At 47.4% G+C, this 18904-nt stretch overlaps 1 protein-coding gene across 22 annotated transcripts in view; it reads right to left on the bottom strand.

Moving 5' to 3' along the window:
* itpr1b (inositol 1,4,5-trisphosphate receptor, type 1b) overlaps window positions 1–13580 on the bottom strand; it is a 55627-nt gene extending 42047 nt beyond the window's left edge. For 16 of the 22 annotated variants that reach the window (XM_078092452.1, XM_078092454.1, XM_078092462.1 and 13 more), the window contains exons 1-13: window positions 13193–13580; window positions 12207–12320; window positions 9861–9931; window positions 5873–5988; window positions 5657–5743; window positions 4200–4358; window positions 3201–3299; window positions 3019–3102; window positions 2755–2901; window positions 2539–2643; window positions 2340–2384; window positions 2219–2248; window positions 1635–1789 (exon numbers count right to left, since the gene is read on the bottom strand). In XM_078092452.1, coding sequence (XP_077948578.1) covers window positions 1635–1789; window positions 2219–2248; window positions 2340–2384; window positions 2539–2643; window positions 2755–2901; window positions 3019–3102; window positions 3201–3299; window positions 4200–4358; window positions 5657–5743; window positions 5873–5988; window positions 9861–9931; window positions 12207–12298 — 1190 coding nt within the window. In that variant the 5' untranslated portion in view covers window positions 12299–12320; window positions 13193–13580. The remainder of the gene's footprint in view (window positions 1–1634; window positions 1790–2218; window positions 2249–2339; window positions 2385–2538; window positions 2644–2754; window positions 2902–3018; window positions 3103–3200; window positions 3300–4199; window positions 4359–5656; window positions 5744–5872; window positions 5989–9860; window positions 9932–12206; window positions 12321–13192) is intronic. The other 6 variants (XM_078092455.1, XM_040205006.2, XM_040205011.2 and 3 more) reach the window with 2 other exon arrangements.
* Between the last annotated feature and the right edge of the window lie 5324 nt (window positions 13581–18904).

Here is an 18904-nt window from a genome sequence, read left to right as displayed (position 1 = left end):
TGTAGACAGCGTGCATGTGCATGTAGACAGCGTGCATGTAGACAGCGTGCATGTAGACAGCGTGCATGTGCATGTAGACAGCGTGCATGTGCATTTAGACAGCGTGCATGTAGACAGCGTGCATGTAGACAGAGTGCATTTAGACAGTGTGCATGTAGACAGCGTGCATGTAGACAGCGTGCATGTGCATGTAGACAGCGTGCATGTGCATTTAGACAGCGTGCATGTAGACAGCGTGCATGTAGACAGAGTGCATTTAGACAGTGTGCATGTAGACAGCGTGCATGTGGATGTAGACAGCGTGCATGTGGATGTAGACAGCGTGCATGTAGACAGCGTGCATGTAGACAGCGTGCATGTAGACAGCGTGCATGTGCATGTAGACAGCGTGCATGTGCATTTAGACAGCGTGCATGTAGACAGCGTGCACACCTGCTGCTCGTGTGTGAGAGTAGGTGGTGTGTGTGCGTGTTGGTCTGAAGCTCCTTATCCCTTCAGCAGCCGTATTGTTGGAGGCCGCCTACTGAAGCAAACGGGCTTAGTTTGATTTGCCCCCCCGTCTGGAGGAGGAGGAGCAAGCGGTCGCAGCCTGCAGCACACAGACACCTGACAATGTGACACAATGGAGGCTTTGACGCGAGGTGGGTTAGGGGTTAGGGAGTTAGGGGGTTGGGGAGTTAGGGGGTTAGCCTCCGCTTCTATCCAATTGTCAAGAATTAAAAAAAAAAAAAAAAAGGTACAGACTGGAGGTTTTGTTGTTCCTGTGTCAAAGGTTTTGTGACTGTTTTAATACCGGCCTGTCCGATGAACTATTTATCTGCCTAATGGTGTGTGAAGGCACGCAGTGTTCTCACAACGTCTACTTGGTGGTTTCAGCTCAGACACATGAAAACGGTCTCCTCTGTACTCGCTGCGTCATTACAAGGCTTTCCTGTTGCCCTGATGGGGACTTTCCTCCTCCTCATAGCTGGTATCATAACATCCAAAAAGGTTTCTGTGTGAATCGACATCGTCACACACACAAAGGAAAAGAAGAAATGAGCAATACTGACCCAACACAGGGACAAGTATACATAGAAGCAAAGAATATAGCCGTAAGTCTTTATAAGAATAAAGACAAAATGGTGTCTTTTAGTGTCATCTGTGATTCAAGCAATCAAAGATCACTTATTTGTATGTCGACTTTGAAAATACCCAGAAAAGAAAAAAAAAAAAAAAGGCATAACTGAAAAAAGCGCCCTGGTCCTTTCAGCTCAGAATTCCCCTTCAACCTTACACAAGTCAGATCATTACTGCTGCCCCTGTGATTTGTTGTAGTCCTGACATCACTGTGGTGTTGAAATATGTCATTCTTTCCATTCTTTCCACTAAAAGGGCAGAAACATGGTTCCCCTCGAGAGCTTCTCTGGCATTGTGATATCGAGTATCACTCAGTGGGGTATTACAGCCTCACAATACAGCAGCGCAGATACAATTTACAAATGTTTATTGATATATTCTCTTAGTGCAGTTAAGGGGAGTGGTGTCATGTTTGTCTTTCAGTTGTGTTTGAACACTGTGATGTCTGATTGAAAAATGCAAATGTCGCCCCTCCCTCTCCTGGGTCCGTGGGTCCACAGTACTCTGCAGTGTACCTGGGCACCATGGCGTCTCCTCCTCGCAGGGTGGTGGGGTCCAGCTCAAAGATGGAGGAGATGTCCATGCCGTCGGGAACTGGGACCAAACTGTACATGATCTTCTCCTGCGGAGCTCGCAGGCGGCCCAGTAGAGCTTCGTTATCTGCATCCAGCTAGAGCGGGAAAACATGTGTTGAGGGAGGCGGCAGCGTTGGGGGGCAAACCGCTGAACACACAGAGGCAAATGCGTGTTTTGGCTTTAAGCTGCTAGTCGCCGGTGAACGTTCACACTCGGTTGCAGGAGAGCAGACAGCGAGCTACGCGCAGCCGTCACTGCAGCTGAACGCCGCCTCCCAGACGGGTTCAGCAGCCTAATGGCGTCTTCCATTGAGACATACACGGGCTGAGAGACGGTGCCATGGGGACACCCGGTGGTGATCTACTGCTACTAAACTCAGGGCACAAGCAACTAGATGAGAAGAGTTTGTGGCTGCCTGAGGGTTCCACGAGAGGAACTGGACACATATGAAAATTACCTTATTTAATTACTTTTTTTTTTTTTTTTGCTATGCAGCAGCCAAGTGAAGATTTAGTTACAGTACCTGGAAATTAAAGGGTGTAAAGTCCACCACCTGGAGCAGAAAGCAAAGATCCAGCAGGTTAGATAGAAGTGGGGGCAACGACCAGGCTGAGACTCCACAAGGGGAAGAGAAGAAGTCTTACCGCGGCCCGCTGCTCAGAACTCTCCTCCTCGAAGTCTGCGCTCACCTGGAAACACACTCAGCGTCAGTCATCTCATTGAGGCGTCTGACAGCACACGGCACCTAGAAACAGGTCTTCATGCCGCCATGTTAGAAACTGGAAGGCAATTCCTAGTGCGCACGGCTCGAGATAACAAGAAGCTAAAGAAGTGGACACCCACCTCACCCATCTCAGCGGCCAAATAACACCCGGTGGCCAAGTGCTTGAACCTGAACAGGCTGTTCCAGTAGCCTGCCCCCCCCCTACATGGGTCATGGTGGACCACCTGGTAACAGTAGAACACAAGGAAGAGAAGGCATCAATAAGTTGTGTTGTCATAACTTCGACCAAAGCAAAGTGAAGTAGCTTTTCATCCAGGAGATCAAGTTGTGCGAACCTCTATTTCCCACAGTGCTTTGCTGCTGGTGGCAGATGTGGCGGACTGCCGGCCAGTTGTTCGAAGGAAAACATGCTGCTGCTTCCTGTGGTCGTCACAGGTGAGGAACTTCTCTTGCTCTGCATGGAACAACCGGACAACATCGCCCTGCCGTCGCACACGCACGCACGCACACAGGTTTTAGTTTTTTTATAATATAATAATATGTCAGCTTTGAAGATCCACTTAATGAACGTGTACTTGTGAACTCGATTGGGTACCTACCCCTTTGAGTATAGTTTCCTTGTTGTCGCTCCATTTCATGAACAGAACAACTTTCCAACTGGTGTTGCAATTAACTGAATTAACCTGAGAGGCAGAAGAGTGTGAATGTGTCATTACACGTAGAATAGTGGCTTCTAAACTCAAGCTGCCTTTTCCTAATGAAGCAATTGTGCCCTATTGACCTCATTGCATCCTGGGTTGTCAACCAGCTGGTGGGTGCTGGCGTGCAGAGGCTGACCCGCATTCACAGGGTTCAGAACCACTTTATCTCCAATCACCACCTGCAGGAAAAAGGAATACGTTGGTGATAGTGTGGTGCAACATTGACTAGAAAGTAAGTGTCATTCAACCTGCTTGAATGCTGATTCTGATCAAACACTGCTGCGCTAAGCTGCCACTATGTGTGCGACTGAGCACTACATTTTATCTGTGCCAGGTACCGGCAGGCGCCTGCTGAACATAATGCAGAGCGAGGAGAGGGCGTGCACGCTGCAGGTAAACACCAGGGGGAGTCGGGGACCACATTGTGCCTGAAACAAGGGGTCGAGGGAGAATCGTTGGGCATCACTCAATAACCGCAGCAAGTAACAATAAAAATAGGATTTTTTCTGAATCGAATCGCCAGTGACCACAGTCGTCTTTTGTGCGTGCACAAATTTATGATAAGCTCTTTGAATAGATCCACAGAATGTTGGCGTGCTACACACTTCGGTCCTCATCGATCAACCATAACCCTCAAACAAAAGCCTTTGTATCTATACAAAATCATGACACAGTCACTTGGCATCTCTCCCCGTGGACCTTGACAAAGTCACTGAGCCAGAGACTGGAGCTGGTCCCCTGCATATTCGCTGCCCTTGTAATTAAAAAGTTAACATGTGTCGAATGCAGATGACAAATTCTCCCAATCAATAAAGTGTGACTACATTTTCTTTTTTTTTAATTGCAATCGTACGACTATGAACCTCCATCAGCCACAAGCAGGAAGTGAAGCATGACCAGCCGAGGTAATGTGCTACGTGCTACGTGCTACGTGGATAGCACCAGCATCATTGACGTCTGACCTCTTTGTCCTCGGTCTCTAATTTATTCTGTTTTCATGTGAGCTCATGTGACGTCTGCTTTTAGAAACCCGGTGAAAACACATCCGTTATTTCCCCCACTGACAATGAGCTACGCACACTGTCTCCCAGGGATCGCAGCTTGTAGAAGGGCTGGATGTAGAACCAGGATCCCTCGTTCCCCGCAGAGTCCAGAGTCACTCTCATGGCGTTCTTCTCCAGCAGCGCAGGTAGTCGCTTGTTCACCGTCAGGTACTTGTTGCTCTTCAAGTGCAGCAGCTGTGGGCCCAATAAACCCAGAAGGGCATTAACAGCATAAACACCCTGCAGACAGCGGTAAGCATTAAGCAGCACAGGGTTGGAGCACAGATGTCAGATGTCAGTCTCTACCACACTGGAAATATGGCTCCCTGTTTGGGTTCCACGTTTCTTACCACTTGAAATCTTGTCTCCTTAAATGCTTCTCATGACCTCTTTGGTTCACCCATTTTAACAGTTCCCACCCTGTCAAAAATAATCTATTACCGACCAGAACGGAATCATGGCAGCTTTGCATGGTTCTGGCCCGTGGCGGACTTTGTTTAAAAGCCCAAATCCATCCGACAGCGCGATGTAGTGCGTTAGAACCGTTTCAGAGCAACTTTACAACCCAACGACAGTAAGACGGAGGTTGTGGTTATTGCAGTAGACAAAGTCGTCACTACGATCAAGCAGAACATTGGTCCAATCTCCTCCGCTGTCATCTGGGGGGAATATTTGACCAACCAGGCGGCATCTGTGTCATCAGCAGCAGAATTACAGAGTCACACATGCTTTCATTTGTTTGTCTGCTGTTAACCGTCTGCAGGTGATCGCTGCCGCCAGCTCACTGTCTCGGACAAACAGACGATGTCACATCGCCCCCCTACTGGGGTCCCTGCAGCTTATAGGACACACTTTCAGAACCTCCCGCTCTCTCACGGAGGTCTACAGGGTCAGACTCTGGTCACATGTTGCTAAATAATTAGTGTACTTCTCCATCCATCCCACGCACTCGGCTTGGGACCCCTGGTGGCCGAGCTGTGGAGGCACTGGCCTCCCGGTTTGGAAAGCGCTGCCTTACACACCAAACGGACCTGTTGACTGGCGTTCTGATCAATGCAGAGTCCCGTCTCCGGAGGCTTTAATGGTGTATTTTACGGGTGTATTGACACTGTGTTTATTACGTCTGCCAAGTTTTTACTTACGTACTCACTCAATGCTTCGATGCAAACGGCACCTCAGCGTGTCGCCAACATGTTGTTAAAAAATGTTTCCAGTCAACACGTACAGTCTCCCTTGTGTGTGTGTGTGTGTGTGTGTGTGTGTCACTGAGCAGGAATGCGTGACCATTCTTGGTGTCAGGTGGGTTCATACCAGCGCTCCTGTGCAATGAGGTTAAGATATTATAACAGAAAACATCATAGCACGCCTTTGTGCAATTATTTAAAACTCTTCTCTGATTACAACTGAATTACAGTCAGTGTTATAAGCACACATTGTCATATCTGGAGCAAAATGTTACTGCAGATCTGTTTAACCAAAGCGCCTTATCACACCTGAATGACATTTCCATACTGGATGACTGATCCCAGCAGCTTGCGGTTTTCAGACTCGTTCTGCTTCTTCTCCAGGTCAGCGGCATGCTGAGAACAGAGAAACACAGCGTTCACCACGGTCTCAGGCGGGACGCCGGCTGCGTTTCACACACCAGTAGATTGGAGTCACTATTACACTAATCCGCTGCTTTCAACTAGGGCCCAGAGGACACTTACATGGAGCTTAGTGAGGAGGAGGGTGTCGGTGGTGCTGTTGCCGCCAGGTTTCGCCGCCTTCCAGAACTGTTTCTGCGCCGAGTATCGGTTCATGGGGCACAGTTTGAAAAGGCAATCTACGGGAAAGAACACAGGAAGAGGACGGGTCAGGAGCCCAACTTCATCCTTTACAATTAGAATACCGGCAACTTGACTTCATGTCAAAGAAGAAAAAAGACACCGACAACGTTTTGAGGAATTGGTTCACTGGCAATCTTAGTGGAAAATCCCCACATTCATCTTTGGAGTATTTTAGCACTCCATATTGGTTCTGTCCATCTAGAACACCGTACACTTTAAGTATGTGGGATTCCCTTCCCACGATATAAAGCAGAACATCCTGCACAAACTCCAACAATAACATTAGATAAGACCCCCATTTACTCCCGGACCTGCTTCAGAACCTGCTCCAGTCTAAATAATCCACCCTTTACTATGCGGACAAATGTTACTGGGTTCTACAAGATTTACTTCATACGATATCTAATCTGTGTCCCAGGAATGAATTATTATTTTTCCCCCTCTAGATCTGTCCGTCCAACCAATGATCATCTTTCCATAAAATGTGGTGTGGAAAGTAAATCCATGAGTCTGAGACGTCCTCATGGGAGCTACCGGACAAAAGGTGTCTCCCTACTGTCCTCTACACAGGAATATCGTACCATCGTAATTAGGGACCCTAGGTGGTCTCCCCTGTTCCCTTCACACTTCAACAATGGCACATACATCTGGCAGATTGACCGTGACTGGTGCGGATCAGGTGGTGTAGCCGTTAAAGGACATTAACTTCCTGTTAAAAGGGAAGTAAACGGAACCTCTGGCACGTCTGTGTTGTTGAGGCCACCGAGGAGTCCTGAACCTTCAGACCGGTTAGATGATTGTTTTCTTTGTGAATATGTGAAGGTATAGGTGAAGATTTGACACCAAGTACATGAAGAGAAAATAGAATAGCACAGCTGGCAACATCTGTGATGAAGTTTGATGATCATTCTAAACTAGTCGACCTAGTTCACCAGCAATAATACACCGTTTTAAACAGACGGCACCAGAAAGACTCGAATTTCCTAATGTGGCCCCGCTGTGTCTTTCTGCATTGAAGCGGTTTATTTGGTGGACACTCTTTATTAGATATAAATATTTATATATATAGATATGTATATCATGTTAACTGGTACGGGGGAGCCGATGATCTATAAAAAAGGTAAAAATAGCCCCTGTGGCATCTTTCTGTCACAAGTGTCTCCAGCAGTGGGCCACCATGTCCCGTGAACAGACGGGAGGCCAAGGACCAATGTAGAAAAGGGGGCACGGGGAGAACATCTGTCCGACCGGCTGAGTAATTGGAGTTATGGTGTGTGAACTTTATGGACGGGGAGGTATTTGGCTGCTAACAGTGGAAAAAGTAGCTCTGCATCTATTCATTTTACTTTGGAGTAGTAAGAAATGTAACTTTTGGACGTTTGTGCTCCTTCACAGTGAAGCCGATCAGAGGAAGTACTCCCCTCTGCTTACAATCCCACAATATACTGAGTGGCATTTCCGAGTTCCACTCATTGCTGATCCTGAGCTGCACAGTTTGGCTCTTTCTTCACACCCAGCTGGAACAAAGGGCTTCATGTTCTTGCAGAGACCATGACGGCATCTGGTGGCGTCGTGACTTAACAACATTGACGAGGGCCACGTTCCACTAAATCCTCATTGAGCAAACGCACAACCGATGGGGTGTTGGTTGTGTTTGACTGGATGTGAAGGTCCATACACCTCATTGACAGCACTGCAGCACAAATACAGTAACAGTCACACACACACACACACACACAAACACAAACACCCACACACACACACACACGCACGCCTTACGGACCTTTAGTGTGCTTCTAATAATGAACAGAGATGATCGGATTCAGTCCTCCTGCACTTTGCTTCTGTTTAACGCTTTGATACCAACGTGAGCTGGACATGAAATCACATGAAATTATTATTCAATTATCTATTTAATCGTACATTTCTAAGTGCGCCATGGTAACAATGTAAATGTTCTTAAATAAAACGGTTTCTGTAACATTGATAGTAATTAGACACGTGTGGTGCCGTAAGATCATTTGCAGTTTTATGCCCGACACAATCTACTTTTGCGTCGCCGTTTGTTTCTCTGCTTTGAATAGATTTGAATATCTCAGTTAGAGACGGACTCGTGAAGTCGTTTCTCTGCGTCCCAGCGTTTTGTTTCAAGCCATGCAAAAGTATCTGCGTATCTACCGTCCATCACACCCATGGAGCTGGTCCTGGGGGGGGGGGAGGGGAGGGGCCTCGGCGAGCAGCAGGCGACACAGACTGGTTGAGAATGTATTAAATGGACACGCAGGGCTTTAAGAACTGGTCAAATGAGTCAGATTCAATTTACCATCGAAGGAATGCGTCTCACGTGCTGCCGACCAAGCAGGGCTCACTGCGCTGGTCTTCTGTGAAAATCCATGCGTACTAATCCTACTTTGACGAGCAGCCGCTCAGTCACTGAAAGCGCAAAATCATATGAACAAGTCGGACAGCTTCACCACAACGGACACAACAGCTGCTCTGATGAATCACCGGCGAGTTCTGTGGCCGGTGTTCAGGATGTACTCCGCGTTAGCGCCCAAAATATTGAAAAAGGGTATTCACAACAACATTCAATAAAAACAGCCAATACAATAAATCACCACTAATTCAGGACTTTCCCTCTGTGGTGTCAATGACATTTTTCAAAGAAAGATGCTTTTCGCCATCTTCCTCCTTCGCCCATTAGGATGATGATCACATTACCACACCATGAAAATCACCTACATCTCACTTGACTTATGAACATGAGCTTGTAGTCTCACTTTCCCATGAAAGGTGTTTAAAGTCAAACACACAGAGGCAGGGATTCTCTGGCACGGGGCGACCTTGTGATCTTGTCCCCATGGCGACGTTCGGGGCAGAAGACTCAACCTCCTCGTGTTAGCGTTCTGTCACCATCTCTTTTGTTACCTCTTAAATCAGCTGTAAAATACAGTGAAAACAACTATCATCCAATTTGTTTCACAAAGGCGTCCTTATCCACGAAAGTATTGATTTAATATTGGTTGCAAGTCACCACCTCTGCTGCATGGACCTCACACGGGCGTCTTTGTCCTGTTTGTGAGAATCCGCTACCGCTCACATGACGGCAGAGGAGCGGTCAGTAAAACTAAAAAACAAGGTGGATACGGGGCTTTTATTTGTGCCAATCCAAAAGTACCCCCACACACCCCTGCCGGTTGGGGACGGTTCACTGTGGGCAATAATCTTGAGCTCTCTCACCAACGACCACCAGCTACGATGTAGTCAAGAACCCTGCAGGGTTCACTGCAGTGCAGCCTCCGTCCAACACTTATTGGCTACTAGATTCACTACACCTGCCCCCACCTGAACGTCCGTCTCTGTGCTGATTGAGGACAGGGACACAATTCTATGCAGCCATTCGGGCTCTGGTCCAACGTGAGCACATGTGGAGGCAAATACACAATACAAATGAACCCCTTTTCAAACATGTACTAGAAGACGATATGCAAATAGAACGAGAACCATGTGCACGTGGTTTGAGGAACACAAAGGGACTTTATTTCCTTTGGGTGGCAGAATGAACGTATAAGGGGATTATCACTTTTAGTACGACCTTAATATGGAGACAATTATAAATGAGTGGACACTCCTGCAATCTAATGACAGACAGCAACGGCCAAACGGGTGGGAATCAAATAGAAAGACACTTGAGACCAAAAGGTTCCAGACACACTTCTCTAACTAGTAAAGTACAACACACACACACACACGCACACGTGCACACACACACACACACACACACACACACACACAGACACACACACACACACCAGAAAATAAGCAAAGACGGCAACAATAGAGGACCTCGCTTTGAAGAAGGCCTTACCTCTGAATTTCTTGGGCGGGTTGTTGAGGTCGCCGGTGTCTGGTTGTACCACACAGCGGTCATCCACCAGCCTGGAGACACAGACACGTCATGATGAGTCCATCACATGCAACAGGAGGATTAAAGTCAGTTAAACTGATCCCATTGACATCCCCTCGTACCCACAACATGGTCACTGAGCGCACTGAGAGCATCACATGACTGATCAGGCCCTTGTTTACTGTTTACTGCGTCAGTCAATTCAAACTGTCATCTGTGAGGAAGTTCTACTGCCCGTTTGAGGAGGAATGACCCCTCACTATTGGCACAGGCAGGATTACGACCTTTCCCCCAACAGGAGACACGCTGGCATGTTCACTAGTTAAAGGGACAAATTCATGTTACAGTGTGAAAAATGTGTGCAGTTGTGACAGATGTTCTGTGTCACGTTGTTATTCCATTCACCAGTGAAAGACCTACAGAGGACCTCTGAGGTGCTGAGGGGGAACCCACACAGAACCGCTGCAGACCTTCTGCAGGATCCTGAAGACCGACGACTTAGGCCCTTTTCTGCTGGTGCAGCTCACTAAAGAAGAAAATGCTTTGAGTTGCTTTGTTTCCGTCCAGTTTTACGAGGAGTTTAAAAAGACATTGAAGCCGTTCTTAGTTCAGTGCAAAGAGAAACTCAAATTCAAAAGCTCTGCCGTTGTATTTTTAGCTTTAAATTAGGGGCCGAGAGAATGAGGATAGATATTTCTGTTTCTATTATTATTAATATTGCTTTGCTCATTGTGTTCCCTCCATCAGATACCTATTGTGTCGGGTTGCCCATCACGGAACCTTAATCCAAAGAATGCAACAACCGCGCATCATAATCTACTTTAGCCCGTTTATTCCGCCTCGTTTTCCCAATCAACACACTAAATATGTTTAATGGCTCCATCATACTAGGGGATTGTGGGGAAGCCCGTGGGGACAGTAGCAGATAGTAGAGCAGCACATGTAACACAGTTGAGTAGGCGACTGTAGTCAGTTACATCTTTTTATAGCTCCTGCAGCTCACTCTGCACTGCAGGAGGACTGAAGATGAGGGAGAGAGCGCTGCTCGGTGGATCACACCGAAAAGAACCAACGTTTAAAGGCTCATCTGCATCCAAAGGTCAGGAAGAAACCTCCCCTTGCATTCTGGGATACGGCATCAGAGTCCACACTCAGTGTGCGGCTCCTAACGCAGCGCTGCTATTCATAGCCGCGTCCTCTGAGCTCACAGCAGCGCTGGGCAGGGTGGTGCTGGAGGAAAGGGGGTCGGAGGTCGGGGGTCGGGGAGAATGATTACCAGGCATAACAGAGCCAAATGGTCAATCTGACAAACGAGCCCCGTCAGAGTGGCGGCGTCTTCAGACACACATGTGTTGCCATGAAGCGTCACGCTGATTCTTTCCCCTCGGAGGAGGAAACACAAACAGCAGGCGGGAGAATAATGGCGAGGAAGAGGAGAGAGGCGGCGTTGGGTGGTGTGGACGTACATGGGCATTCACATCATTGATCTCCATCCCCCCCTTTCTCTTTGTACGGTGACTGTCAACAGCATTTGAAGATTTGCTCAGTTTGTGCGCTCAACCCGTCGGCAACATTTAACAATTTGTCAGACAAACTTTTGTAGGGTGACTCTGTATTGTTCTCCATGTTCAAAGATGAAGACAAAACCATCAGAGTAAATTTCCCTCCTATTCATCAGCAACCAACTGTAGCTATTTTCTACTTCTGTTTCATGGCAAACATCTGGCTCCATCCCACATGGGGTGACAACACACTGGATTGAAGGAAATGGGTCCTGTGCGTACGTCGAGCGGCCGCTCGCCAACATCAAATATGAGCCTCTTACTTGGAAACGAATAGACAAAATATGGCAAAAGTTACAGCAAAGCAAATCGTCTTGGCCTTTTTTAATTAAAACATTCTCTCCCAGGACCGTCGCATCACCACAGACTAACGACCGGACGCCAGATAGATGCCATGTGTACAGGAGGAACCACAGAACAAACCCATTCAATGCATATTCTATAGAGGATTAATATTCATTGAATGTGTCCAAAGATAAAAAGCTAATCCTTCATTTGCCTCTAGTTTAACTATTAATACAACTTTCTCTTCACTGAAATCATATCACTTATCATTCCCCAAAAATGAGGTTGACAGTTGGATGCCAGCAGGCCAACAGGCATTAATGCATTTATTACCCTCCCCTATCATCTCCACAGCAGCAGTCATGTGGACTTTTGCATTTTGCAGCCGTGTGCACATCAAGCTCACCTGGAATCCTGCTGCCGGGAAAAGGGTGCAAAGACAGAAGACCGGTGGACTTACCCTAAAGTGCTGATGAATCCATTGGTGGAGCCCTCAGCATACAGGGAGCAAACGTCCCCAATATGGAGGAAACTGGACATCTTGTCCGACATGGCTCCTCTGGCTTGATTACACCTGCAGAAGACACCAAAATGTTCTTGAGAGCAGTTGCGCCAAACAGCAAACCGCAAACAACAAACAAACAAACAACAAACAAACAGCAAACAAGCTCGTGCAAGTCACACACAGCTTGTCCGTTAACCGACGCTGATTCTAGCAGCTCCACGTTGCTGCACACAGCTTGTCAGTTGCTGATTAACTGACTTGGTAAACACTGTGATCATCTCATACGATCCATCATTACCATTTAATTCATTCATTTATTAATTAGTAAACACTGCGATCATCTCATACGATCCATCATTACCATTTAATTAATTCATTTATTAATTAGTAAACACTGTGATCATCTCATACGATCCATCATTACCTTTAAGACGCAGACTATTCGTGAGCGGTTTGAGTCTTTTTTTTGTGCCTCTCCTTACTGAGCGAAAATCACATTCACATCATTTCATTAACATGAGCTCTGTGCTCTTCTGTGCAGGTGGCCGTGTACTTGTTCTTCTAGTCCTCCAAAGCCTACAGAAGAAGCACCACGACAGGCTGCAGATAGTTGGACTGCACAGCGTATTCACTACGCATTATGTGCATGTGAAACAATACCTGCCAAGGACACGAGGCTGCAGTTTATCTGTGCTATTGTTAGCTGAGGGACACGTCTTAGATGTAGGTCAGCTGTCTTCAGCCCGTGTCCAGCTGGAGACAACAGACACAGAAGAACTTCCTCAAGTTAAGGAGCGACGTCCCTTTCTTTTCTTCCTCGGTTGCTGTTCTCCATCAAACCAAAACTTCCCTCAAGTTCACCTGCCGCTGAGAACGAGACAGACAACACGCGCCGCACCTGCGGGCAAAGACACGTCGCTGAGGTTGAAGGTCATAGTTACCCGGATTAAGATTCCAACCGTCAGAGGACACGGCGGGGGACGCGACGTCAACCGTCCGTGAGACACTTTAACCGCCCGCTGAGCTTCCAGACGGGACACGCGCGCCCACGCGCACGCGCCTAAACGAAACGGCCACGCGCCTCGCTCCTTCCCTGACTGGCGCGCGCCACAATGAGCGATGCGCTCGCTGGAGGAGCGCGGGCGGAGGAGCGCTGTACCTGGCGGGACAGCGAGGAGGCGTCAGCGGGCGCGCGGGGGAGAAGTGGGTCAGCGCGGGATAACATCCTCGGTTAAGTCCATGGCGGTGAGGCGGCCGTTATCTCTGACAGCTGAACGCGTCCTCGGCAACAATCCGCTCCTCTCCACCTCCACATGTCACTGCGGAAACGCCCCTTTCGGGACTATTTATATTGCAGCAGTGCTCTCTGGGTAATGTAGTTTTGTGCGGGAAGTTTAATCTGCTGTCACACGCTCGTTGACGTTACATTGCTTGTCATTTAGTTTTTTTTACGTTGGATTGTTTGCCCATTAGTGTGCAGCCTCCTGGTATCTGATGCTCCAACGTGTTCCAACTAACCAAACGTTTTCTTCCACTATTTAAAAATATTCTTTTTATACAGCAGAGTGAAATGTTTTGACTGGATATATATATGTATATGAGACGGCCTGATTCCATTCCATTCTGTTTCAATGACTTCATTCATCACCAGCAGATCACACGTCATAACATTACATATTAATAGCTACAAACAGTAATAACTACTGATATGGACATATACATGGATGCCATGGAATTATGTTATGAGATTTACATTTATTCCGTGTCTTCTAAGGCGACTGCGGTGATCTTTTCCCTAAGTGTCATCTTCTGTTCAAAGCCCACTACAAACTGAGATGATGGACATCATGTCTGTCTTTGTGACCATGTGACCATGTGGCAAACATGAAAGCGGTCCAGAGCTGATGGAGGACAGTAGCTCAGAGTGTTGACATCATGTCCACTACCGGCTCCTTGAGGCACGTCGTGGACCGTAGTGAAGATGTCTCTCAATGATTAAAGACACGGGATTGGAGGTTTTTATTGACGTCTGCATTTTTTCACATGTGTCAAAACCAGGAGCCCACATGGCCCCCAGAGGGGGACTCGTGCTGTGCGTGAGATAAAGAAGCGGTCTCCTGTCAGAATCACATTTCCAGTTTTGTGAACTCCCCGTTTGTTTAGTATGTGTGTTTATTGTGTCTGTTTTTCTCCAACAGATGGTTTCGCTACGTGATCGCCGTCTTTTCAAGTTTGTAAGCTTTGGAAATCTCACAACTTCTATTGATCTGGTTTATTTCCAGTTGACCCAGTAAAATCCCACTGTGACACTTTCAGCTAGAAATGGAACACGGTCTTGAACTGAAATATTCACACTTATCATTGAACAATACTGGACTCATAAATAACTTAAGATAAAGTGTCCTTTTGTAATTCTTCCAAAGAAATGAAAAGGTTCACCTCCGGCGTCTCCATGGAAGCCTGCGCATGGAGAAGGTTTGAAACCTGTGCAAAAGCTTGATGATAGCTTATCATTGCTAATTGCAACATGAATGAGAGCGTGGCCTCCGCAGAGGAAGAGCACTTCCATCCGTGCAGCGGGCCTTAACCCGACCATTGATGAGCCGCTAACTCCTTCTCTTAGCTACAGGATAGATGGTAGGAGACGGAGTAAGTTTCATTACCATAAAAGTGCTGCTCCTCTGTTTCCACATTCCACATCTGCTTCTCATCGGGCACAGTGAGGTCTTACAGATGTAAATTATTGCAAATTGCTATGTTTTATGGTCTGAGCCCCCACTCGCTCACAAATGTACAGTCACGATGTTGATAATTTAAACCTCTTATATGATGAAATGCTGTAACTGTAACAGTCTCTTAAGGTTTTAACAAATTGTAATACATTAAATCAAAAATTATACCAAAAGAACATCCAATCCCTGTTAAGTAAGAAATAGACTAGAAGTAATTCTCCTCGCTGAGTCCTTATCAGTGTGAAAGGAAGAATGAAGTAATTTGTCTGCGAGCATCTTTCTGTGAACGAACGCGACGATGTCAAAGTCACAAAGTCACAATCTCTAAAAAGTAACTGTTAAAACATTTAACAGCAAGCAAAGTCGAAGGCAGATGCCAAAGTACTCAGTTGCCATGGATACGATGCACAGACAACTGGCTGAGCGCAGCAAGCGTTGGTCTGATTTGGACCTCCAGTGAACGCGTGCCGCTGGTCTGCTGCCAGAAGGCTCCCCAACAAACGCAGCAGAGCGGCCGCCCGTGTGGCTGCACAGGTTGAGATCCGTCACCGCGCACGTGTTGGCGGTGGAGCTTTCTCGCGTGCAGGTCCAGGCCTTCGCAGAGCGCCACTCGAGTGGGCACAATGGCCGGTAGTTTTCTACCATGCGAGGCTCCGACGGTCCTCTGCGTGGGCATCTGATCGCGGCTTTCATCGGAAATGTCAAGAGAATACAGGAACAAAGCGGCTCCCGAGTTTCTTCTTCAGCAGGAATATTAAGGCGAGATGGAGGGCTGGAACTCCACAAACAACACGGCGTCCCTCAGCCTGCTGCTGTGGATCTGGGACGAGGAACCGCTGATGACACGAGCGTTATAGATGACGGCTTATTAGGGACTTCAAGCTAAATGTAGAATGTCTTTCAACTCATATTCTGTACAGACTGACATTTGATCATTGAGGCTCGGACAACTGCGTCGATGAGTCCGTCCTCTCTCTCAGAAACAAACTGATGGCTACGGATGTCGGTGCTACAGTTCTCCCTTTGCAGACCACAGCTCAACAAGCGAGCGCACAGCCGAACACGAAAACAAGACTTTTATTTGAACATGTTTTGGAGCAGCACCCACCATGAGGTGGAAATGCACCTCGCTAAATATAGAAGACAATTATGCTGGTGTAATGGTGCATATTCCCAGTGGAAACAGTCTGATTAGACCAGCTGCAGTATATTCTAAGTAGGCCGTGTGGTTATGTGGTAAAGGGTGTTGTAGCAAATACAAGTTCAAATTGGACCTTGTAGGAACCCGTTATTCATAATAACGGCGTTAAGGTGACATCTTGTGCGCATGTTTCTGTCCAGATCCAACAACTGCCTGGAGTCCTCTTCACAAGCGCTGTGCGCTGTGAGGGAGGATCACTCCAGCGCGTCCCCTTGGTTACGGCATCATCAATACGCCACATCAGACACAAACAGGGGGCGGGGGAATATATTGGCAGGTTTCTGTGGGGAAAAATACATGGTAGACTTTCCTGTTTGAAGTAATCCCGCTGAAGGAGAGCGACGGGCCGGCGGTGGTCAGACGTCACCTGCACAACATGTTGTGTAAGCTGCTTGACCTGCAGGTAATGAGGATCAGCAGGGTGGAGGCTCCTTGCTTCTCTTTCACTGCTGCCTACCTGCTTCTGCCCACAACTATCAAATAGGACACAATTGACTTATTTTAACCGTTAAACAGATCCAACGTAATTCACGGCGCCGTGTGCACAGGAACGGTTGTGATGGATTCAAGTTTTTTGTTAAAGGAAGTGATCCACGACTGATGAGCATCTCCCACGATGGCGAGCACGCAGACTCAGCGGGACGGCAGTGGGACACAAAGATGGAGATTTTGTTATGTCATTACCAGGTTGTTGGGAAAATAACCGTATACCCAGTGAAGTAGCATCATGCCCCTCACAAGCAGACCCCAAATATCTCAAACTGCTCAGCTGGGAATAAATGTGCTTCAAACGTAGCGTAGGTGTGAAGATACGCATGTTTGTGTCTGATCAGTGGTGAGGGCCGCTGTGCACAGGTGAACATCCTGCTGAGACACTGCAGGTGTCCTGGGACAAATATGACTTAACATCTGTGATGGGAGGAGCCAGTTTGGTTAAATCTACCTATGACATCTGCTAAATACAAGCTCCTCCAATAGGTCTGTCGGGACAGGACGGGGTTCAGTTATACAAAACTATCGGGCTAATTCAACAGGCACGTCTAGTCTGCATCGATTTACAACGGATGGTTGAAAAGAGACAGCAACATTTCCTACATTCACAACAAAGTCAAGAGTTGACATGTTTGGTTTTCAAATTGGACATTAAAATGCGTTAAGTAGTTTAGTAGTAGTTTACTAGTTTTCTTCTTTTCTCCACCCGGCTGCAGGAGTCAAGGACATCTGCTCCCTCATCAGAGGCGCCCTATTTTCCAACAAATGAAATGCCCGTTGGGATTTCTCCACTGGCCGTTCAACCCTGAAATAGCGTCGCCTTCATCGATGTGATGCATGACTTCTCATCAAAGTGTAGTTTCACTCAGCAATACATTAAGGCAGAAGTCGTATTAGACCAAATCAAAGTGGGGCTACGACCAATTAAACAGTATTATTTAGAGTCAGTCAGTGCACTTTACAGATGCTGTCTGTGTCCAGGCTTTAATACGCCTCCAAATCCCCTAAAGAAAGAGGAATAAACCTTCAGCAGTAAACTACAAACCCGTTTGTCAGAGACTAAATCGTTGACCGAGCCACAGCCGGAGTTCTAACGAGGTCCGTTTAAGGGTGAGAATATTTGGGCCTTTAGCATGAAACACCGTGTTACTGTTTTACAAACATTTGAAACCACGACAGGAAGTATTGTCCGACATGCACCACATGCTGCGCCTACGGTCGGTAAGCTCACTGGGTGACACTAGACAGAATAAACCTCCACACAGGTGGAACTGAGGTAGACCCTGACCCTGAGCCAGGGCCTTGTTTCTACACTACCCTTCCGAATTATTAAAGATGTGTATTTTGTAATGGCGCTCCAGCTGTTCTGTCAGATTGAAGCTTGTATTGTCGTTTTAAAGCTCGACAGAGACAGAAACGTGGCGTTTTCATCCTCTCAGGAAGCGCGTCGTAGCGCCCCTGAGCCTCCACACGGGTTGAAACAAAAAACAATAAGACTGACCGTAGTCTCCTGTCGGCAGAGGCCTTCCGCCCCCCACCATCATTGGATCCCCCCCAGCCCCGTGTGGCTGCAGCACTGGTCCCCATCCTCATTAACCCAGATGTGGATATTAATAAGATGAAAGCAGGTCTAGACGCGAAGCAGAGCGAGTCCTGGTTTCAGAATGATCACGCTGAAGTGGGACACCTCGGCCCCCCCTTTGACAAGGGAATGAATTTGGTTTCTATATTAAAAATTACCCTCTGGCCCTTTTAAATTGGTCCCAGCTCTCTGAGGTCTGAGTGCAACGAGGAGCTGAGAAAACCTCCAAGGAGACGCTGCGTGGATTGAAGGGGAATGTCAAGTGGATCGAAACTAAAGAGTCATTTCTTTAACTGAGCACTTTGGTGACACATTTCTGCAAAAAACCCGGGTGACTGTGGAGGTGGAGGAATCGATTTATCTATAAAAAGAGACCTATTAAACAGAACTCCTCCATTCTCCGTCACAGCAAACGATGCCTCTGCTCCGCCGGGGAACACGTGTGGGGTGAGAAATGGCATCTTTCCACAGAGCAAACATCCCCTGGTGGAGGAAACCGATTGTGCAAGAACAGGCTGTGTAGAAAATAACATCATGTCATCGCTTCCTGTTTGGTCACCTGACCTTTACGCAATGAGGCGCAGACGTGACTCCTCCGGCCGACTGGAGCCGCCAACCAGCTGCACTTATTCAATCAGCCGAGATG

This window comes from Gasterosteus aculeatus, chromosome 17 (genome assembly GCF_964276395.1).
Source record: "Gasterosteus aculeatus chromosome 17, fGasAcu3.hap1.1, whole genome shotgun sequence".
Taxonomy (NCBI): domain Eukaryota; kingdom Metazoa; phylum Chordata; class Actinopteri; order Perciformes; family Gasterosteidae; genus Gasterosteus; species Gasterosteus aculeatus.
Note: the sequence above shows the minus strand (reverse complement) of the source record. Positions and strands in the feature narration are given on the sequence as shown.